At 44.8% G+C, this 24,253-nt stretch overlaps 1 protein-coding gene across 5 annotated transcripts in view; it reads left to right on the top strand.

Moving 5' to 3' along the window:
- ECE1 (endothelin converting enzyme 1) overlaps positions 1-8,161 on the top strand; it is a 79,604-nt gene extending 71,443 nt beyond the window's left edge. For 4 of the 5 annotated variants that reach the window (XM_063436645.1, XM_063436646.1, XM_063436647.1 and 1 more), the window contains 6 exons: positions 734-837; positions 3,895-4,005; positions 5,066-5,137; positions 5,208-5,394; positions 6,362-6,457; positions 7,252-8,161. In XM_063436645.1, coding sequence (XP_063292715.1) covers positions 734-837; positions 3,895-4,005; positions 5,066-5,137; positions 5,208-5,394; positions 6,362-6,457; positions 7,252-7,428 — 747 coding nt within the window. In that variant the 3' untranslated portion in view covers positions 7,429-8,161. Of the gene's footprint in view, positions 1-733; positions 838-3,894; positions 4,006-5,065; positions 5,138-5,203; positions 5,395-6,361; positions 6,458-7,251 lie in introns of all 5 variants that reach the window. The other variant, XM_063436644.1, reaches the window with a different exon arrangement.
- Positions 8,162-24,253: the final 16,092 nt, after the last annotated feature.

Below are 24,253 nucleotides of genomic sequence, written 5' to 3'. Positions count from 1 at the left end.
GAGAGCTATACTCGCTTAGCCTGTCCCTTAAGAGTGCTGCCATCCTCTTCCTTCCAGTCCTGTTCAGCTCTTGGCATTCGGCTGCCAGGAGAGAGCATGTGCAATCCTTTATAGACAGAGCATTTCACCTCCATCTTCACTAGTGACGGCTGAGGGTTGACAAGCTTTGACAAGGCTTGATTTTGCCTTTTAGTCCTTACTTTGTCTTAGTATATCTTTTGACTGTAGAGTTTCAGTGAAATTCCAGCAGTCGATAGGAGTACCTAAAAAGACTTTATCTTGATGAAGTACTAATTTTGGATAGAGGGGGGGAGGGGGGGGGGGTTGACAGAGCAAGTTTAATAGGATATTACAAATCAGTCAAATGGAATTATAAAAATGTGGGTTTAGATTTCTTGTATATCCTGCACGGAGTCCTACATAACAATTACTGTGAAACTGGTTATTACTTAAAGGTCTTTCTTTTAAAATATAATTTTCTGAGAGAATGTTCCTGTGAATTAAGTTGGGTGTGTCAGGATGAGCTTGTTTTTACGCATGAGGAAGGGGTGATCCAGAAGAGTGGCTCAGTCCTTTGGGAAGATTCTATGTGCTCCCCATGGGAAATACAGACCTGATGACCTTTAATATACATCCAGTTTGAACTATGACCTGCCTTTGTGAAAACACAAACATATCTTGTGCTCTGGTTAACCATTTATCTCCTATAGTGTGACTTTTTTTCACTTTACAGTATGACGTGTATTCTGATCTGTATTTTGAAAATGTGATGAACTTTTACAATTTCTCTGCACGTGTGACCACTGAGCAGCTGCGCAAAGCACCCAACAAAGACCAGTAAGTGTGAACTTTCGCACATGATTCTGTATTCTGTGGGTTGTGACTTTAAGAGCCTGCTACTAATCTATTTCTGTGTGGCTGAAATTCTGATCTAAAAAGGTCTGTAGAATTCCGTAAGTAAAATGTTTAGATTGTCATGTAAAAAGTATCCAGTGTCATGCATTTCCTCTGTAGAAAATATTCATATTCCTTATAAACTACAATTCCCATCTCCCCTTCAACGTAAACTGGGAAGAGACTTCAGTGGGGACAGCCTCATCCTGGTATGATTTTAAGGTAAGCTTAGTAGTTTAAGAAAAAAGAAAAGAAGCCAGTGACTAAGTCAACTGGCCTCTAAGTGTGTCAGGGGGATCCTTAAAAGGGGTAACCCTTACATACGTGAGAAAAAACAATATTTACAAAAAGGTAGACCTAGGTGGAGAAGAGGAACCTCCTCATCCCTGCACTAAGTCGACCCAATAGGAGACCCCTCCCTTCGGTAATGCTTCACGATAAAACTTAACATTTATTGTAATTTATCAAAATAAAATATACAAATGCAAACACAAACAAAAATAAAGGGTGAAAAAAAAAGGATGAAAAAAATATAAAATAATGGGGAGAGCCACAAAAATAACTGTGGGTGTGGACAATAATCTATAATGTATATAGTCCTTCCAAAAACACCCCCAGATAGAATTCCAGCAAAAAGGATATATATATATATATATATATATATATATATATATATATATATATATATATATATATATATATATATATATATATATGCAAGTTACTGATACATAAGTGATAAGAGTATATACATATATGCAAGTATTGGTACATAAGTGATAGATGAATGAATAAACTATTTCGCAAGTAACTTGCATATATATATATATATTCTTGATGGATTAGCTCCTCTAATCATTAAGTTCGTGTAAAGAGGTTAATCAGCTTGATCTATCAGATCAAGAATGGATACAGACTGATTATCAAGGTCATGGAAAAACTTCAGTCCGATCTATCTGATCAAATACGGACACAGATCGACACCTTGTTCAACATCAATTGAATGTTTAGACGATAGTGCACCAGGGAGGTCCTTAGAACTCCTGTCAATCATCCGGTGACGTACACAAGGGGGCGGTACCTATTCGAACGGCATTTTTTCGGCGCGGACAGTTTGGATACGCCCACTGTTTGCCGACCCGGTATACAAGTATAAAAGAGCCGCACGAGGGACCGGCTAACACTTTACCTCTGACGAAGGCGCGTTAAGGCGCTGAAACGCGCGTTAGGTTAGTTTAGTCAGGAGTAGCCACATATCTTAGATTCTAGCGAGCAATAGATTTAGGAATTTGGGGGCTGAGAAGGTGTATCTTATAGAGAGGAGCTTTGGATGTTCAAGCTCTTTTCTTGTGATCTGGGGGTTTGGGAGGGGAATTTCTTGAGAGAGGGGCTTCCAATGTTCTAGCTCCATTATTTAGCTGGGACAAGTTTGTAAATTCAGCTCTATTGCTTCTTAGTGATAACACGATTTAGTTTAACCCCTTAAGGACCAAACTTCTGGAATAAAATGGAATCATGACGTGTCAGACATGTCATGTGTCCTTAAGGGGTTAACATCCCACAATACAGGGATTTAAGAGCAACTGAGCAACAATGTGCACTTGATACAATTTGTTTCTACTGTTGTTACCAAGTACACCAGGATTTTATACCTATTTGAGTCCCAGCATTATTTAACTCTCTCCCCTCCCCTTTTCTCTCCTCCCTATACCTCACCCTATCTGGCTATTGAGCCTTTTTGCTGGAATTCTATCTGGGGGTGTTTTTGGAAGGACTATATACATTATAGATTATTGTCCACACCCACAGTTATTTTTGTGGCTCTCCCCATTATTTTATATTTTTTTCATCCTTTTTTTTTCACCCTTTATTTTTGTTTGTGTTTGCATTTGTATATTTTATTTTGATAAATTACAATAAATGTTAAGTTTTATCGTGAAGCATTACCGAAGGGAGGGGTCTCCTATTGGGTCGACTTAGTGCAGGGATGAGGAGGTTCCTCTTCTCCACCTAGGTCTACCTTTTTGTAAATATTAAGCTTAGTAGTTTGACCCGGTTAGGGTTTGTTGAACTGATCTGTAAAACAATTATAGATGTTCCAAAACTATGATCCTTTTACATATATCTTGTATATCAGCTAAACTGTCAACTGGACTAAATGAAACGATCAGAAAAGCAGTGGTCTGCTGCTCAGTTGTCATGGGATGAGCTGCCTGACCACCACCCAAATTGATGTGCATAGACAAAACAGACCTGGAATATTTCCATAATTTTTTCCTGAATGTAAAGTTCCAGTAAACGACTTGCACCCTCTGTACGAAAGCTTATTCTAGGCACACGATGAGCAAGCAGTCTTTCCAAACAGACGATGTATGTAGAACGGGAATTTGAAGACCCCAGCGGCTCATGTACTGTCCTGTTTAATGAGAGCTGCTGTGCGTCTGTTCTGACGATGTAAACTCTCTCCCTTAGTTTAGAGTGCTCTATGTGCACAAGCTGATGCACTCAGTTACTACATAGAGAATCCAGTGTATGTGTGGAAGCAGAGGCTTCTTTCAGCTTGCATGTTTTCTCATCCCTCCCCTCCAGTGCCCACATTAAGTGCTGCACAGGTTTTACTGGTTATCTATTGAAATCAGAGTGGAACAGAATTTACCTGAATATCCATTTCCTAATCTCTGCATCCGTCACTGCAGAAGCATTAAACCCGGAGTTTAATATTCAAGGTCAATGAACGTGTCATGTTGCCAAGCATGCACTTGTTCTGCCAACAGTGTACCCAGAATACTGGCTTGATGTGCAGTCGTTTTCTTGGAAAAGTGGTTTGTCTTGCTCCCCTCTGTGGAGATCTGTGGTGTTGCAACCTTTATGTTGTAACTTACGAGCTGTAGCGATCTATATATGTATGTTTGGGACGGGCAAATAATGTAAGATTTGTAAAGTTTTACCCGGTGCCGATTGATATGCTCTGTCTAATGTTAATTCTCCCATCCCAAACAGATGGAGTATGACGCCTCCCACAGTCAATGCTTACTATTCCCCCACCAAGAACGAGATTGTGTTTCCTGCTGGGATCCTCCAAGCTCCATTCTACATGAGCACCTCCCCCATGTAGGTACCAACATCTGTTTAATGTAGCAATTAATGCTCTGAAAGGTCTTCAGCCAAGACTTGATACCAAACATGAACTACTCAAAACATATCCCAAAATGTTAACAAATCTAATTTTATTTTTTTAAGCCCTGGGACCCTTAGTCAAACGGTTTCCAAATACTCCGCATCTGCATTTAATATAATATTTTTTTATTTTTTTTTTATATAGAATTGCTTTTCCAGTTATTACTTTTGCCTTTCAGTCTTTCTTTTGGGTTCAGATTTTTTATTTTTTTTGCCTCTAATTTTGGCTTCAAAAGCAGTACAGAATATTCAAACCGTATTCTTGGTACATAATTTGGGAGGAGCTGATGCAATATACAAAGACTGCTTTCTAAAATGCTTTAATTTTGACCCCTCCCCTTACGATGTCAGATAAATCACCACTATGGTCTTTCTAGTGACTAACTTAAATTACTTTACGGTCCTTTACATGTGCATTCTATATCCTTTATTTTAGATGTGAGGTATTGCAGAAATCTTAAGAATTCCGTTTAATCTGTCATCAGCTCGGAGTATGCACAGATTTTGTAACTATCCAGATTGAAACTCCCATACTACGCTATTTAGAGGCCAAGATGTCTGATTTGAAGCTGCTTTATTATTGTTAGAACCATCTCTTGAAAGGGGCACTTTAGCTTGCTGAAATGTGACGAGCACGTCTTTTTATTTTTTAAAAGGTAGATTTCAGTAGGAAGACGACAAGCTAATAATAATAATTTTATACAGCATGCATGTTTTTATTGGGGGTATATAATCCTAAACACGGATAATTTTATTTATTTGTGCATTGGAGTATCTGACCTCATTGCTTATGGTTTCCAGCAGTGCAAAGGGCCAGTCAGGATAATGTCCACCAAGTTCTGCCTTGACTGGGACACCAAGAATAAATGCTGTCTGTCCAAGCAAAGAGCAGACATTTAAAGGCTGTTTAAGAATGCCCTTAACACGTTCTTGCTGCTACGATTAAGAATGTTAAGTAAGGACTTATTTTTTCTTTTTTTTTCTTTTTTTTTAGGGCCTTGAACTTTGGTGGCATTGGAGTTGTAATGGGCCACGAGTTAACGCATGCCTTTGATGACCAAGGTTGGTATTGGACTTTTTGCTTGTTCAGCAGGCACTCCCAAATGTTGAGTTAATGCATATCCTTCTTCAGGTAGGGAGTACGATAAAGATGGGAATCTTCGTCCATGGTGGAAGAACTCTTCTATAGAAGCTTTCAAGACGCAAACTCAGTGCATTACGGAGCAGTATGGGAATTACACTGTGAATGGAGAGCCAGTGAATGGCAAGCACACTCTGGGAGAAAACATTGCAGACAACGGAGGACTGAAGGCTGCATATCGGGTAAATCTTCCATAGCAAGGGTTTCCAGAGGAGTTACTGAAACGTGGGGGAATGAGTAAAGGTTGGGATGTGCAGGATCTATTCCTTCCTACCAATGGAAGCCCAGACCTGGAGTTTAGCACTACTCATCCTACTAACAAAGTCTTCTTCACAACAGATTAGTGTCAAATGGCAGGTTATTCGTTTGTTTATACTCCGTCTTGACCTCGCTTTTATTCACCAAGTTTTTATGTTATTTAAAGGGACACCAGAACAACTACAGCTTATTAAAATTGCCTGTAGGGAATAATTATACTCACCAGAACTACTACATGTAAACACTGCCTTTTCAGATAAAGGGCTGTTTACATTGCCTCCTAGGGACACCTTCAGTGGCTGCTCCTCAGGTGGCATTTGTCCCTGCCCCATTCGACCTCCATCCTGCTTCCTTGCTGGTTTCCTCCAATTCACAGGCCTAAATGCTACCACTATAATCCTGGAGGGTCCATGGCAACCTAACCTGTGCTAAATCTTCTCCAGCAAGTGGAGAGTGGCAATATTGAACCATTGTTGTAAACGTGCTAATCACTTATTTGCTCTAATTGATCAAGCGGGAATTAATTGCTTGATGCCATTGCTCCATGTAATCTCGGGGCAGAGGGAGGATTTACATGGTTACTAGACTTGGAGTTAAAGGTCCCTCCCTGAATGTTGTAGTGGGATTTGAAAACAAGGTTTATACACGATTTTTCAGGGTTTTTGGCTTAATGTTGGTCATATGGGTGAGTGTTGCAGGAGGATAACCTGACTTATTCTGTAGAAACCTTAACCTTTTTCTTCGTTTACTGGTTACAGTGAATTGCACAGATACACGCTTGTTATGTATTAAAAAAATTATATTCTTGTCACTCATTTTCCTCTTTACCTGAAATGGTGGAATTGCAGAACCTACAATCCTAACGTGGCTTTCATTCGGTTTCTTCTGCAGGCATACCGTAACTGGGTGCGGAGTAATGGGGAGGAAAAGCTGTTGCCATCACTGGACCTTTCCAACGATCAGTTATTCTTTGTGGGCTTTGCACAGGTGAGAACAGGATGTGTGGGGGTTTAGTCTAGAAAGCTTGCTGTCTTGTGTCGAAAAAGCTCTGTGCGTTTTAACATTTTAAAGCATTTTAAAACTGTTGCCCTCTGTGATGCCTCTTACCCAGTATTAAAGTCTTTGTTTCTGCCATGCTGCTTTACAGTGTGATATTTGGCAGTTCAGATATAAGTCTGGTAAAATCTTACAGCGAATAAAATTCCTTGATGGTATGGTACAAGTGGGGTGTTCAATTTCACTAATTGCGCTCATTAATTGTTTGTTGGGGGATATACTTTTGAATGCATGCGGTTCCATAGGACTGTTTTTTTTTTTTTTTATAAAACTCATGGAGCAACACTTGTTCCAATTAAGCATTTTATGGACCTTGTTGGTGCCTGTTTGAACTGAATCCTTGAGAGAAAGTTGTTCTTGATCCAATCCAGATAAATTCATTAAGGTGAATGAGTGCATTGTACTGTTCTGGCACACAGATAAAGGGGCACACAAACCTGCTAAATGTCTTTCCAAAGAATGAAAAAGCTGGTATTGAGCATTTTTAAAACTCAATGACTGTTCCCTTGATGTAGCATTTTCTAAACCGTATAGGAGAACTTGTAACCATTTATATATCCGATACCATATACCTGCCCTATACACCTGTATTCCAATGTCATATTTAAAAAAAAATAAAAAAATTGAATCTGTTTGAAAGGCTCAGTATTGTCCGAACGTAACATCTACAGTTGTGAATTAGACTTGGTGTAGTAAAGAGCCATTCGCTGGTCTTTATTTTGCAGGTGTGGTGTTCGGTGCGCACAGCTGAGAGTTCACATGAGGGATTGATTACTGATCCTCACAGCCCATCCCGCTTCCGTGTCATAGGCTCCGTCTCCAACTCGAAAGAATTTGCAAGACACTTCAAGTGCCCTGCGGGGTCGCCTATGAACCCACTCAAGAAATGTGAAGTCTGGTGAAAGCTCACGGGAGAACAAGTGTGCATGGGGGGGTAACCACTGGCGGGAAGGTTTGAGGCATGCCACTATCTTCCTCCATTACTGGAGGCTTTTCATTGGCTGGATAAAAAAAAGAAATCAAGGCATTTGCTTTGTGGATAAGTTTCCACGAGTTTCTTTCCCCTTCTTCCAGCTCAAGTAACTTGGTGCACTAATCTGTTAGACAATCCTTTCTATGCACTTTCTGAATGTTCCGTGTTTAGTCGTGAAGTACTGTCTGTGCCCCTTTACCCTTCCCCAACGCATTTTGCTGTAGGATTGATGTGAGCCTGTTCTTATGAGTGACTGTTCAGCTCAATGAGAGCTGCTTGTGATTGAATGGTTGAGCACTGGTTAAAGGGAAACTTGGAGCATCATAACAAATACAATAAACTGTAGTTATGTTGGTGAGTGTCCCTTTAAATAGCCGTCTTTAATATATATTTTCATTTTGCCTGCATTTAAAGGGACAGTGCAGTGGGAGAAACCACTTCGTCTTACACATTTCACAATCTTCACTACTTGCCTTTTCCTAATCTACATAAAACAGAGCCTACAATCTTATTCTAGTGAAGATTTACTTTATGTTGAAACTTAATCTTCTGAGCAGAGTTTTGTATTGATGTATATATTCTATACATGTGTATATAAATGTGTGTGATTTTGTATATATTTATATCACATCTGGATGTCTGATTAAAAAGATTGGTTTGTACATTTTTTGTGATATTTTCTATATTAAATACTTTTGATGAACCTGTTCGGCACATGGAATACCATAGCGTTTAGAAGCCAAACAAATTTGTCTACTGAAGCTATCAACTGACATGCTTATCTCATCACGGCTGTCTAAAATTGGCTGAAGCTGATCAGTTTTTATTTTATTTTTTTAGCCCAAACGGGATGACCTTTGAATTCCAATAGTACTATAACCACTTAATCAGCATGTAGTGGTTATAACTGCTCCTTTAAGCACCACATTGTGTGTGGTGGGGGGGGGGGGGGCGCGAGGGGAGAGAGTTTTGGTTAGGGGCATGCAAGTAGGTAGATCTATATCATAAACTTGTCTCCGCAGCAAAACTATTTAAATGTCATTTAAAATGATGTTAACGGGACACTATAGTCACCAAAACAACTTTAGCTTAATGAAGCCGGTATGGTGTATGGGTCAGGCCCCTGCAGTCTCCCTGTTCAATTCTCTGCCATCTAGGAGTTAAATCCCTTTGTTTATACAGCCCTAGTCACACCTCCCTGCATGTGACTTACACAGCCTTCCTGTAGAGTAATTTAATGTTTACATTTCCTTTATTGCAAATGTTGTTTAATTTAGAATTTCTCCTGCTCTGTTAAAAGCTTGCTAGACATTGCAGGAAGCTCCTCTATGTAATTAAAGTTCAAATTACAGAGTAGGAGATAAAACCTTTTTTAAAGGGAGTTACATGTGATTGGTGTGGCCAGGGCTGCAGGCAACGTATGTATGTAGGGGAGTCAAATCCTAGTGTTAAGTTTATAAAGATTGTTCCATACTTTTCTACACTCCTGGGGTTCACATTTTTAAAACCTGTATAGATAAATTAAAGTATGCAAAAAAGGAAAACTTTGTTACTGGATAAAACATAACTATTTGTTCTTTTAGGTCTGAAATGTAGTATGAGCCGTGGTCTGTATCTGTAGGAGAGGGGTCAGGCCTTGGTTGGTGAATATATATTCATTCTTTGTCGTCTTTGGTGTATGCCCTGCAGGTTTTTTTTTTATTTAATTGGCAATGGATTAATATCAACCCACAAACATGTAAATGGAACAAGGCTGATACAATCTTGATAAGATTGCATCGCACAAGCAAAGCAGGTCACCTTTTTTTTTTTGTGCATGGGGAAACATAGGCATGTAAGGACATTTTTAGCTATAAATATATATTCATTGTCATAGGATAACACTGCATTTTTTTGTTTTCTGTAAGAAGTCAAGAAATATCATAGACCAATATAAAACAAGCAAAATCAGGCACAAGAGACATAACTATGCAGTAGACAGGCTAGAGAAACCTGTCGAAGTACCTAGAGTAGGCCCAGGAAAATACTAGACGTGACTGGGAAATGAGCGTATGCACATAAAGCTAGAACAACTTGTGAACGAGTAACTGAAACCAGAGCGAACCATTAGAGATTCTGCTACAGCATATTCCGATTAACAAGTGATAATGCCACTAGATACTTGTCACCAATTGGAGTCAAGGAGAGAAATAGTGGAATCCCTTCACTGTGAACAGGATTAATGGTGAATTCACAGGACCACGAACACCAGATCTTCATCCCACACCATTCCAGGTATTCTGTCTCTTCCCCACATACTGTAGTTCGGAGATAGCCAGACTTTGGGTGTGTGAGCTGTGACTAGGATGGATGTGGAACTCTTTCTCCGTTAGATGCTCACCCAGTCTCCACTCCTTCAAAAATCATTAAAAACCCACTTCTTCATGAAAGCGTATCAATTAAACTGTTAATGGCTCCCGACTGATTCCTCTCCTGCAACTGTCACTAGATTAATACTATCCTTACCTTCTGTGTCACTATAACCCACTCAGTCTAGCATGTAAACTCACTGAGCAGGCCCTCAATCCCTCTGTTACTGTGTCACTATACCCCACTCAGTCTAGCATGTAAACTCACTGAGCAGGCCCTCAATCCCTCTGTTACTGTGTCACTATACCCCACTCCCTCTAGCATGTAAATTCACTGAGCAGGGCCCTCAATCCCTCTGTTACTGTGTCATTATACACCACTCCCTCTAACATGTAAACTCGCTGAGCAGGCCCTCAATCCCTCTGTTACTGTGTCACTATACCCCACTCCCTCTAAAATGTAAACTCACTGAGCAGGCCCTCAATCCCTCTGTTACTGTGTCACTATACCCCACTCCCTCTATCATGTAAACTCACTGAGCAGGACCCTCAATCACTGTTACTGTGTCACTATACCCCACTCCCTCTAACATGTAAACTCACTGAGCAGGCCCTCAATCCCTCTGTTACTGTGTCACTATACCCCACTTCCTCTACCATGTAAACTCACTGAGCAGGACCCTCAATCACTGTTACTGTGTCACTATACCCCACTCCCTCTAGCATGTAAGCTCACGGAGCAGGGCCCTCAATCCCTCTGTTACTGTGTCACTATACCCCACTTCCTCTACCATGTAAACTCACTGAGCAGGACCCTCAATCACTGTTACTGTGTCACTATACCCCACTCCCTCTAGCATGTAAAGTCACTGAGCAGGCCCTCAATCCCTTTGTTACTGTCACTATACCCCACTCCCTCTAACATGTAAACTCGCTGAGCAGGCCCTCAATCCCTCTGTTACTGTGTCACTATACCCCACTCCCTCTAACATGTAAACTCACTGAGCAGGTCCTCAATCCCTGTGTTACTGTGTCACTATACCCCACTCCCTCTAACATGTAAACTCACTGAGCAGGGCCCTCAATCCCTGTGTTACTGTGTGTCCAACTTGTCTGGTTACAACTAGATGTTTGTTCGTCCACCCATTGTAAAGCGCTGTGGAATTTGGCGCTATATCATAATAATGTGGTATATGCCATCTAGTCCCAATATTTTCCAAATGTAGCTCAACCCCTAAACAGCAAGTTTTATGGAATATCTAATTCGAACTTCAGCATCAATTCCACACTGTATGAAATGCTGATTGCTTTCTGTGACTACTTGTGTATCTAGTTATAGACAGAACGCCTAATTTCTCCCCATATCTTATGTATTTGTAAAACCTTGCCGGGATGTGTGTAATGCAGTGTATTTGTTTGTACAGTCTGTAATGTAGATTATTTGCTGATCTTTCACCAATCACTAAATAAAATTGTCTATTTCTCCCCCCCAAACCTGGGTGATAAAATAGAGGAAGACTGCTTAATTCTGTTACTGTCACGGTAGTGTTCCAATGTGAGAACAATATGCTGCTGTACAGCTTCTACTGTCTGCCCTCTCAAACTGAGAAATGACTGTGCCAATCAGAACTCCGCATTGCTGAGCTAATCCTGTAAGCAGAGTTTCAGTCACAGGGATGGATCCTGGGAATTGGTAAATTAAGCAAACAACTGGACTCGATCTCGCTGAAATCCAAGTCAAGGCCTTGTGCGCAGCGATATTTTTTGAGCAATAAGCAAATGCTTCTGGTTTGGAGAGGGGGCAGAACTCATCTTTTGTTATAAACAAACACCCCTCCTTTTCTCCAAAGCTCAGTATTGAGTGGCCCTTGAATACATCCTGCCAGTGCTCCCATTGAAGCTGCTGTTTCTATTACAGAATATACTGGTGCAGTTAGTAGTTTAATGGGTTCCAAGCTTGTAAGCGATGATGGTTTGCAGGAAACCTGCGTTCAGCCTGTAGTCTGACAAAGTGACCTCCTTTTAGGTTCTTAATGTTACATCTGCTTCTCATCTGGCAGTGAGGGGGGTGGCGGGGGGGGGGTGGCGGGGGGGGGGGGGGGGGAGGGCCAAGAGAGCCATGAATGTGGTTGGTAGGATTTACTGGATCCACATGGGAACCAAAACCCAGTGAAGAAGGAAGGATTGGATTTCATTAAACTGTTATTTTTCACGAGGGCCCCTTAACATCTGGACCATGTTTGTGAGCTCTACATAAAAATGAATCAACCTGTACTCCCACGTATTCTGCTCAGTAAAATGAGCTGAGTTCACTATTTATTAATGCAATGTTTGCCTCAAAACACAGCATGTGACAGAGCTCAGACCTGGCGTTCAAAAACACAATTTTGAGGTTATCCATTGAAGTCCAAATACCCCTCCATCCGACAGCGCAGCCCTTGCCAAACCGTCCTACTTTTCTTCTCTTATTAGCTCATTCTCTCGCAATCCCAGGTGTCTTTGATACCTTTAACTCCCTTCTTTACCCTGCTGCGGCCACCCCCCCAAACTAACCTTACAGACGATAGTTTTGCATGCTACTTTACTGACAAGATTGAACAGCTAAGGAAAAAATTCTCCCCACCTTGCCATTCACTTTCTCAACCACACCTGGATAATGCCTCTCCAACCCTTCTGACCTTCTCCCAGGCTACTGAACAAGAGGTGGCTCGCCCCACCACCTGCCTGCTTGATCCTGTCCCGTCTCACATTATCAGATCTCTCTCCTCTTGTCCTGTGCCTTCCTTAATGCACATCTTCAACTGCTCTCTCTCTCTCTCTTCTGGCACTGTCCCTGCTGCCCTTAAACATGCTACTGTAGTACCCCTCTTAAAAAAAAAAAACACGTCTCGACCCATCCTCCCCCTCTAACTATCGTCCCATATCCCTGCTCCCTTTTTCCTCAAAGCTTCTTGAAAGACTAAACTTTACCCGTCTGGCTTGCTTACTCAACTCCAACTCTCTCCTTTTTTTTTTGGAAATCTTTTTATTATGATATTTTCATGTTGAGAAAGGCACTCAATTGGTAAACAGTAAGAAACTCGCAGGTTTCTGTTCTCTGTAGGCAATGTTAAGATAGTGAAGCAAGTAGAATTCAACATACATTTCAATAGAGAGACCCGCGGGTCTCCGGGTATGATAAGAATAGCTATCCAGCATAACGTTTACAGCGTGAGTATTATATATTGCGAGACGGTAGCTTTATACAGAATAACATGTATGTATCATATTAAAAGTTTCGATCAACAGGATTATATGCAGTAAACAAACATTGGTTGCATACGGGGTAAACCGCTCCCAACACAGAAACATGAGAGTCACCTAGCACTGTATTACACGAACAGTAGGGTACGGTGTCAAGGAAGGTATAGGAAAGATGGGTTCAGACTCCCAGTGAGTTCTGATTTGTGGGTCAGTTAAGTTCTCACAAAGTAAACCTAACACGTCGCGTTGGCGGGTGTAGTCACGTATCGTGGTTAGCGTCACTGTAAGGTAAGAATCCGGTCGTATAGGGATACATTATTGAGGTATGAGTGGCCCTCATATAAGGTCGGCACGGATTGGTTCCCACGGTTTGGCTGCGTATTGCCGCGGGAGGGTGTCCTACAGTCCTTGTCAATAGTGTGCTAATCTATGGTTGTTGCTCCTCTTGGCAGAGCCCGCAGTGCGCGGATATCCCAGGATGTGAATTACATAAGTTTGTTGAGTACAACGCAATTGTCAGGCATGAGCTGTGGAACCATGTCATTACAGTGTGTTTCAGCGTTAGCGTGAAGTTAGTTTGAAGTGGGTCTACGTGGTACAGGACTGTCAGCTGCGGACGTGTGAGGTCCCAGATATTTATTCGTGTGGTAACAGTGTGTGCGTCTGGGCGCGTCTCTCGCGCCCCAGAAACCTAAGCAGGTGAGCGGGTCCCGTGTGGGTCAGGAGCCCATATCGTGTTAAGGTGAGGTGGATTTGCGTGCGTCAATAACACTTCATAATGATCTCGGCCCCCCTCCCACAGGCCCCGGGACCCTTGAACTCAGCAATCATAGAGGTGGGAAAGGGGACAGGAGGATGTGAGTGTAGTAGGAAGGGATATAGGGTGAGGTGCTCTGCGTCAAGCAGAGCCCACGCCAGCCGCCCCCCGGTTAGCGGGCCCAAGGGAATCAGTTGTCTGTCTATACTGGGTAATGTATGTGAACCACGGAAGCCACAATTCCATATGTTTTGTTTCACGGCCAGTCAGGGAGGCGTGAATGTCTTCCGCTCCATGTATGTCCTCCACCCTGCGGATCCATTCTTTCTTTGTCGGCGTGTCGCTCGTTTTCCAGTGTGCTGGTATATTGGCTTTGGCTGCGTTAAGCAAGTGGCGTAGTATAGATCTTTTATAGGTCCGAATGGATTGCGTTGAGATGTGTAGTAGGGCCAGTTCTGCGTTCCATTCTGGGATATCTCCTAAAATGTCGGTTATGGCTCCTTTAATCATCGCCCAGTATGGGACGATATCCCTACAGTCCCACCAAATGTGTATCAGCGTGCCGCGTGCTGCTTGGCATCTCCAGCACAATGGGGTGATCGATGGAAAGATCCGGTGCAGCAAGGTTGGGGTCCTATACCACAATGAGAGCAATTTGTAGTTGACCTCCTGGTAGTATGAACTCATAGAGCTTTTCTGTTGCCATAGCAATGCCGTTTCCCATTGTGCGGGTGTAAGTACTTTTCCAAGTTGTTCTTCCCATTGACGGCGAAAGGTGGATGCCTGAGGTTTGTCCCCGATAAGTAAGTGTTGATATAAAGCAGAGATTGTGTGGCTAAGTGGGACGCCCTGGTTGCAGAGGTCTTCAAACCAGGTGAGGTCCCGATGCAAGCGATCTTTATGTGGTATCGAGTTGTAATAATGTTGCATTTGTAGATATCTGAGGACCGTGAGGGGAGTCCTGGTATTTGTTCCCAATAGCGTGGTCAGGTCCCGCATTCCGCCCCCTTCGAGAATTTGGTAGATGGGAATGTATTTCCCAGCGCTCGCGATGGGCCATGCGCCCGATGGTAGTCCGCCCCCCAGAGACGCGTTATGCGTCAGCGGTATCATGGGGCTGGGGGTAGGCGAGATATGGCCCATGTTCCTCAGCGACCGCCATCCGAGCAGCGTTTGTTGTATCGGACCTCCGTTGTCTTCGTTGGACATCCGTCCCCGTGCTGTCCCCCATATCTCCATTTCGAGCGATGGTCCGAGTAGGCCTTTATCCAGCGCTACCCATTGTTTCGACGAAGGGTCTAGGTGCCAGTCCAGTATCCGCTGTAATATCGTGGCTTGGTGATACTTCTTGATGTCCGGGAGTGCCAGTCCCCCGTGGTTCCGCGGCCGGCAAAGTATGTCGTGACGGATTCTGGAACGGCCTCCGCGCCACACAAATTTAATTATCGCCGTTTTCAGTGAGGAGAAGAAGGTGCTCGGTATGGCCAGAGGAATTGTTTGCATGAGGTAGAGAACTCTCGGTAAGATATTCATTTTTAGTACAGCTACTCTGCCGTGCCATGTTATGTGCGGGTGTGACCATCTATTCAGATCGGCCGCTATTGACTTCAAGAGGGGAACAAAGTTGATTTGATAAGTGTCGTCCGGTGCTGTGGCCACCCAGACCCCCAGGTACTTCATTTTGCCATAGCACCACCGGAATGGGAACTGCGAATCAAGTGACTTGTAGTCTTCCGTAGGGATCGTGATATTCAGGACCTCACATTTGGAGAGATTAAGTCTGAAGCCCGAGATCTTACCAAATGTGTCGAATTCTGCGAGTAGGCAAGGTAGCGTTGTCCTCGGGTTCCTAACGAAGAACATGAGGTCATCCGCGTAAGCGGCTACCTTATGGTGTGTGTCTTGCCACTCATATCCTTGTATGTTCGGGTTTAAGCGAATCGCCTGGAGGAGCGGTTCCAATGTCATTGCGAACAGAAGTGGCGAGAGAGGGCAGCCCTGCCGGGTGCCATTGCCAATCCCAAAGGCAGCAGTCGTAGACCCGTTGACTCTTACAGTTGCATGCGGTTTACTATAGAGGGCTGATATCCACGTGAGGAACCTCTGCCCACATCCCATCTGTTGTAAAGTGGCCATCATGTACGTCCAGTCGACCCTATCAAATGCCTTTTCGGCATCAGTCGATAACAGGAGTAGTTGGGCCTTCGTCATCCTGGCGTGTTGTTGGATGGAGAATAGCCTCAGTGTGCTATCCCTAGCCTCTCGTCCCGGGATGAAGCCTGTCTGGTCTACGTGGATCAGGTCCGGTAGGAGGTGGTTAAGTCTGCTTGCTATGACCTTCGTAAACAATTTGGCATCTGTGTTTAACAAGGAGATGGGACGATAACTTCCGCAGAGCAGAGGGTCCTTTCCTGGCTTGAGCAAAACTGTAATGGTCGCCGCTAAGGATTCCGCGCCCAGGCTCCCTCCTTCACCCACCGCATTAATCGCTTTAGTCAGCCATGGCAGCAGGAGGTTGGAGTAGTTCTTATAATAGCCAGTCGAGAAGCCATCCGGGCCCGGGGCTTTGCCTGATTTGGATATTTTGAGGGCCGCCGTCAGCTCTTCCAAGCTAATCGGTGCATCAAGCACGGATGCTGAATCCTGGTCAATCTTGTTGGTGACTGTGTTGATTAAATAGTCCGATATTTGCGTGCGTCGGCTTTCGTCTCGTGTCGTCCGAAGGGGAGGACGCAGGTTGTAAAGATTCTGGTAGAAAATCCGGAACTCATCAGCTATCTTCTGCGGAAAGGGGGTCACCTCGCCTGAGGCTAGTCTGAGTTTCCGTATTTGCCTGCGGGGCATGGGGCCCTTTAGCAGCCTAGCCAGGTATTTCCCCCCCTTATTAGCGTGGGCGTAGTAAAACCCTTTTGTACGCTGTAAGGTGCGAAGATGTTTTCGTGTGATGAGGTCCCTAAGTTTTCTCCTGTGTTCCATCAGTTCCCCATAGACTTCGTTCAGCTGTGACCGTTTGTGTCGGCTTTCCAGTGAAGTTATCTTCCGGTATAAGTCGGTCATCTCGGCCATGGTTGCTTTTCGCTTTTGTGACGCGATGCGGATGAAAGAGCCGCGGATGACACTTTTGTGGGCTTCCCACACAGATATTGGTGACGTTTCAGGTACATTGTTTTCGCGAAAGTAAAGTTCCAACTCCTGGTTTATTTGATCTGTAGTGGCGGGATCCAGTAGTAGAGCCTCATTGAGTCTCCAGGTCCAGGACGATGGGCGGAACAGGGGAGACTCCAATTCCATCCAGACAGAGCTGTGATCCGACCATGTGGCAGGGTCTATGTCTGACCTAAGTAGACGGGAGAGACCTTCTTGTGTTATGAAGAGATAGTCAATGCGCGAGTAGCGATTGTGAAGGGCGGAATAGTAGGTATAATCCTTCACCGAAGGGTTAAGCGTCCTCCAGCAGTCAACCAATCTCAGGTCCTCCAGTGATCTGCGTATAGACCGGATACTGCTCTGTGGGATGCAACTGTGTCCCGAAGAGGAATCCAGCATTGGGTCTAGGGGGACATTGAAGTCTCCCCCCACAATTAGGATGCCGTCTGTAAAGTCCTCCAGAATGTGTAAGGCATTCCGGAGAAAAGGGGCTTGGCGTCGGTTGGGAGCGTAGATGTTGGCCAGTGTGTATATCTTATCTGCTATGACCCCTTTTAAAAAGAGGTATCGACCTTGGGAGTCTTGAGTACGTTCGAGTTCCTTAAATTCGAGCTCAGCGGCTAGTATTATGGCCGTGCCAGCTTTGTGGGCCGTCGAATGGTTAGAGAAAAAATTGTTCGGATAGTGTCTATTTTTTAGCTGGGGCACTGCGCCCTCTTTAAAGTGGGTTTCCTGAATCATGGCCACTGTTACGTGTTTTTTCTTCAGTTCCCTCAGGAGGTGAGTCCTGCGTTCAGGTATGTTGAGGCCCCTACAATTCTGCGTGAGTACCCTCAGGGGTGTATTTTGGTAAGCCATACCCGTAGCGTGTTATCGGTGCTACCCTAGTTCACCGATGTCCCAGAGAGCCCGCGATCCCAGGGGGCAACCGGTAGAGTAGCCAAGCTCGACACAGATCACCGTAGGAAGGGAAGAGGAGGTAGAGAGGGGAAGAGAGAAGTAAAAGGGATGAGAGGCAGGTAGCAAAGGCTCTAGGGTTCGAGATCAGGGTCCAGGTGCCCGGGAAACGTAGCCTGTCAGCGTCCCTCTAGTGTGACAAAAAATGGAAACTTGTGTCCCTGGTGGTCACTCCGGGATTGTAGGTATCTCGAGTGTAACCCCGTATAGAGTGATATTAATGGTGGGTCTCGTGCTGCAACCAGTGCTAGTGGTACCTCGCCTTGGTTCCAGCCCAGAAGGCGAGAGCAACCACAGCCCAGTTGCCCAACTCGTAGCACGAGTGTGTGGTGTGGGGAATGCGCGTCAGGCTCTGCCCAAGAGAATTGATTTACCTAACAGTGGGTTCGTCCGCCCCACCGGACCCCCTAGAGCTATTGTCAAGCCAGACAGATCGGTCTGTGTGTGGAGGGCGGTCATAGTGTCTCAGGAGCGTCGGGGGTGGTATAAATGGATTGTATATTGGCTATTGTCTACGTCTCAGACCCCCAGTGTCCCCTTCGAATCCCCCGGACTGGGGGGTACCTTCCCAGTCGTCGTCTGAACGTCTTCCCTGTCTCTGTATTTAGTCATGTGACTTCGTACTAGTGGGACGGGGGTTCAGAGCGCCACTCACGGGCAACGGTGGCTCCACCAGTCTATCCACCCGGAGGGAAAAGTCTGCTCTCTCTCATGGGAGTGCTAGTCAGTGTCACAGATTCGGTGTTTGGGCCATGAAATATACATTAACAAGAGGAGTGCAACAGCTTAAAAAAAAAAAGAAAAAAGGGGGGGGGGTAAATCAGGCAATCATAACGAGACAGAATATAACAGTGTATCAACATTGACCCCCGGTGTCTCCAAACCCGCCCCTCAGCCAGCCGGGTTCCGGCACAACCCCGTTGTCGTCCAAGTCGTATGTGGTCGGTAGGGGAAGGAGAGAGAAAAAAAAAAAAAATAATAAAAAAGGGGGGGGGGGGGGGGTGGAGGGCTCCCCCGGTCTAGACATCGTTACCACCTTTCCCTATAGGTGTGTCTTTGAGTTCCCTCCCGGTCAGCGATAGGGGGCGTAGGCAAGGTGGGGGGGGGGGGGGGGGGGGCGGTGGGTGGTAGCGGGATACCGTAAAACTACGTCTCCAGTCAGTGTCACACCCAGCACATCCCAGTAATACACCAATCAGGAAGTAGAGGCATGACAGCAATTGCATATTTAACCCACATATGTGTCCCCCACCCCACACCCCCCACATATAGGTACATGCTGATACTTGCGTAATTAGGTGATATGAAGTAAAATATAATAACAATAAAATAATAATAATAAATAAAATAAAATAAAGTAGACTGAAATAAATATTCTCCCCTTTCCTTCCCTTTGCCCTTTCACTTCTCCCTCCTTATATTGTATACATACAAGGACTCATCGGCTTGACTGAGCGGAGGCCAGGAATTTCGGTGTGCAGTTCAGGGCACGAGTCAATGCGGTGGATGTCTGCTCCCTCGCCCAAAGGGTCCCCCCCCCCAAAAAAAAACCATGCGTGCCCAGGTCCCTGAAGAGAAGCCTCCCCCAAGGTGAGAAAGGTGGTAGGGCAGTCGCAGAGAGAGTCACCCGAAGAGGCCCGCAGGGCCATGCCCCGAGTCCACAGACCCCCCCATTCCCCGCCCAAATGCGGCTCACCATACCTGTAGGCGTGCTCCGTCCCGTCAAGGCCCAAACGAACTGTGGGGGTAGATGGCAGCAGCTACAGGTGAAGTCCGGGGGACAGGTCGGTGGGGCACCCGGGTTAGGGCCCCGGGGCGCCGGCTCCCATCCCGGCAGATCGGTGTTCATTCTTCAGGGGATGCCGGGTTCCTACGTCGTATTGCAGGCCGAGCAGAAGGGGAGCGGGCGTCTCTCCGCCGGGATGCTCTTTGCGGTCTCGACATAGGAGCCGTTGGTCCCAGGATCCAGTTGGGAACGGTAGGAGTTGGAAGGCCCAGGTCATCCATGAATCTCGGGACATCTTCAGGCCAGCGGATAGATATCCAGTTGTTGCGGTGCCTGGTCAGCAAAGCGAAGGGGAACCCCCACTTGTAGGATATGTTGTTGTCTCTTAGCGCTGCTGTCACAGGGCGGAGGGCCCGCCGGGCCTCTAGCGTGAGTGGGGACAAGTCGTTGTATAGGGCAACCTGTGCCCCTCTATAGGGCCACGTCGGTCTATCCCTGGCCTTCTTCATAATGTTGTCTTTAATGGGGAAGGAATGTAGGCAGCATATGAGATCCCTCGGACCGTCTTCCAGGGATCTGGGTCTCGCAATTCTATGTGCCCTTTCGAACTCAATATGCTCCGGCGATGTTGGTTGCAGGATAGTCTGGAAGAGCTCAGTGAGTATGTCCACCACATTCTCATCCGTACCCTCAGCCTCAGGCACCCCCCGGATGCGAATATTACACCTCCGACCTCTGTTGTCCAGGTCCTCGAGGTGTCTCCTCGCTGATAGGAGCATAGAGCCTTGGCGGGCAATTGCCGTGTCGGCAGACGTCTGGCGTGCTGTGAGGGCCTCAATTGCCTCCTCCGTCCGTGCGATACGGCCTGCATGGGATGTGACCTCGGAGCGGATCCCCGCTATTTCAGCCCTGAGGGTGTCTTGGATGGCGGAGGTAAGTGACTTTAGGTCGTCTTTTGTGGCCATAGATGCGGTCAGGCTCTCCAGCCTATCCTCAATCCTCTCTAGGGCGGTGCCGCCTGACCCCGGCGGGGTGGTCGGCGCCATTTTGGGGCTTCCCGTCTCTCCGCTGGCTCCCGGCTGCGGGAGCAGGTAGCCGTCCAGGGGGCCCTGTTGGAGGTTCCTGGAGGTCTGGGGTTGCTCCGGGCGCTTAGTGCGACCCATTTGGCTGAGTTAAACGCTTAGAAGGCGGCTTGTCAGGGTCCGGTGGAGCGGAGCTGTCTCTCTATGCGGCCATCTTGGTCAGAGCCGTAACCACGCCCCCTCCAACTCTCTCCTTGACCCTCTCCAGTCCGGCTTCCGCCTCCTCCACTCTACTGAGACTGCCCTTATCAAAGTCACTAACGACCTAATCACAGCTAAATCCAAAAGCCACTACTTCATACTAATTCTTCTTGACCTATCTGCTGCCTTTGCCACCGTTGATCATGTTCTCCTTCTCCAAACTCTTTAATCACTCGGTCTCTGTGACTCTGTCCTCTCGTGGTTTTCCTCCTATCTCTCCCAATGCTCATTCAGTGTCTCCTTTTCTAATGATACATCCACCATTCGTCCTGTCTCAGTTTGAGTCCCCCGAGGCTCTGTCCTTGGTCCCCTTCTATTTTCTCTTCATACTACCTCTGTTGGCAAACGTATTACCTCATTTGGATTCCAATACCACCTGTACGCTAATGACACTCGGATATATCTCTCCTCCCCGGACCTCTCCCCTGATGTCCTGCAACTAATGAATCACATACCTGTCTCTTGCTCTCTCCTAAAGAGCAGGAATTTACTCTCTTCTCCAGCTCTGCTTCATTCCCACCCTATTTGATTGATATTTTCTGTCCTAATGTGTTTTATACCCCACCTCCTATAGACTGTAAGCTCGTATGAACAGGGTCCTCTTCAACCTATCGTTCCTGTAAGTTTTCTTGTAATTGTCCTATTTATAGTTAAATCCCCCCTCTAATAATATTGTATAGCGCTATGGAATCTGTTGGCGCTATATAAATGGCGATAATGATAATGATATATTGTTCTTTAGGGTACGGTAACAAAACTCATTCTACACTTTTAAAAATGCCCAAATTAGGGTAAAATAACCAAGGTTTCACTAAAGGCAAGTTTGAATTTGTATATGTATAATATCGTTATTAACATCAATGCCTTGGAGAGAGCAGCAGTTAGTTCAATATGTTCTAGACTGGGATCAATCAATTTCAATCTATTTTTCCTGGAAAACAAGCAGACAGTGTACATTCTGTTCAATGTGATATCTTGTGCCCTTGAATCCCTGCCATCTTTCATTTTAAACAGGTATTTTCAGCACTGTAATCAAAATGGAGAACGGCGGTGTTGTGGTTATGGTTTGATGAGTGCTGGCAAAACTGAGAGGGGCTAGCATACTCCCAGTGCATTCTGCCCACCGCTACCATTCAGACTACATGGAGGTTAAAGAAACATTAAGAAAATACAAAGTCTGAGTTATCAAGAGGAATGATAGTGGAACGGTGTATAGGTGCTGCAGCGTCTGTGAAAACACGCCAAAAGTGTTGGACAGAAAAATGGGATACTAAGTGGCACGTCTCTCAAATTGGGGAAACTCTGATACATTGTGGAAGGTTTATGTCAGCGATCTTAAAAGCGATTTTAGTCTATAATATATAATATAATTCACTCATTAGTCCTGACTGTTCAAATGCCTCGTGTCCATCTGTTTCAATTAATGTTTGGACATTACAGGACAAATACTGCAAGGAGTGAAGTTTGGATTTAAAGCTAATGTGTTGTGAAATTTGGTCTGCTGAGACAATAATTGTAATTCTAGCTTAAACGATTATGCTCACATTTTTTTTTTTTGTCTGTTTTAAAAAGTATAATTATTTATTCTGCATTATACTTTAGAGCCCTCAACTAATAAATCAGCTTAAAATAAAGTTATTACGTAGCTGGATTCCAGCGCTGGGTGAGGTTCCTGGCATTGCTTCCCACGTCTCTTTGTGACGTCAGGGCAGCTGCTCCAAGTCCAATCACTGGCTTCACACGGCAGTGGTCATGGTGGTCATGGTGGTTTGAGTAACCCTTTAACCTTAACCTTAGAGTAACACTAACCATTGCTGTAAGGGACTCTCCCAGCCAAAGTCACTACTGTTTGATACCAGCAGATGGCACTGCTCACTGCGTTACCTTCCTGAGTGGCAGAACTGACATTGTAATTAAACCCTACTGTAATAGCTTCCTCTTTGACCTATATATATATTAAATACCACTAATATCAAGAAGCAAAGAGACATGTATGTACTGATTACTTGTTCCAAAATGGCAAAATCTTGGCAATATTGGAACCAGTTTTCTCCCTTAAATTCCTTGTGTCAGGTTTAAAGCACATGGACTTAATGAAGGGACTCTCATTCTATTTACCTACACACTTAAAGCATATCTTCCAACATCTCACATGGACAAAGGAAACTTTAATATTAGGGGCGGGGCACATTATCGGGAATATTATAGCTGTGGAGCTCTGTTATACACTCACATTACTGGGAGTATTATTGCTGTGGAGCTCTGTTATACACTCACATTACTGGGAGTATTATTGCTGTGGAGCTCTGTTATACACTCACATTACTGGGAGTATTATTGCTGTGGAGCTCTGTCATACACTCAGACACATTACTGGGAGTATTATTGCTGTGGAGCTCTGTTACACACTCAGACACATTACTGGGAGTATTATTGCTGTGGAGCTCTGTTATACACTCAGACACATTACTGGGAGTATTATTGCTGTGGAGCTCTGTTATACACTCAGACACATTACTGGGAGTATTATTGCTGTGGAGCTCAGTTATACACCCAGACACATTACTGGGAGTATTATTGCTGTGGGGCTCTGTTATACACTCACATTACTGGGAGTATTATTGCTGTGGAGCTCTGTGATACACTCAGACACATTACTGGGAGTATTATTGCTGTGGAGCTCTGTTATGCACTCAGACACATTACTGGGAGTATTATTGCTGTGGAGCTCTGTTATACACTCAGACACATTACTGGGAGTATTATTGCTGTGGAGCTCAGTTATACACTCAGACACATTACTGGGAGTATTATTGCTGTGGAGCTCTGTTATACACCCAGACACATTACTGGGAGTATTATTGCTGTGGAGCTCAGTTATAAACTCAGACACATTACTGGGAGTATTATTGCTGTGGAGCTCTGTTATACACTCAGACACATTACTGGGAGTATTATTGCTGTGGAGCTCTGTTATACACTCAGACACATTACTGGGAGTATTATTGCTGTGGAGCTCTGTTATACACTCAGACACATTACTGGGAGTATTATTGCTGTGGAGCTCTGTTATACACTCAGACACATTACTGGGAGTATTATTGCTGTGGAGCTCAGTTATACACTCAGACACATTACTGGGAGTATTATTGCTGTGGAGCTCTGTTATACACTCAGACACATTACTGGGAGTATTATTGCTGTGGAGCTCTGTTATACACTCAGACACATTACTGGGAGTATTATTGCTGTGGAGCTCTGTTATACACTCAGACACATTACTGGGAGTATTA

The sequence above is a fragment of the Pelobates fuscus genome, chromosome 11 (assembly GCF_036172605.1).
Source record: "Pelobates fuscus isolate aPelFus1 chromosome 11, aPelFus1.pri, whole genome shotgun sequence".
NCBI classification, from domain to species: Eukaryota; Metazoa; Chordata; class Amphibia; order Anura; family Pelobatidae; genus Pelobates; species Pelobates fuscus.
Note: the sequence above shows the minus strand (reverse complement) of the source record. Positions and strands in the feature narration are given on the sequence as shown.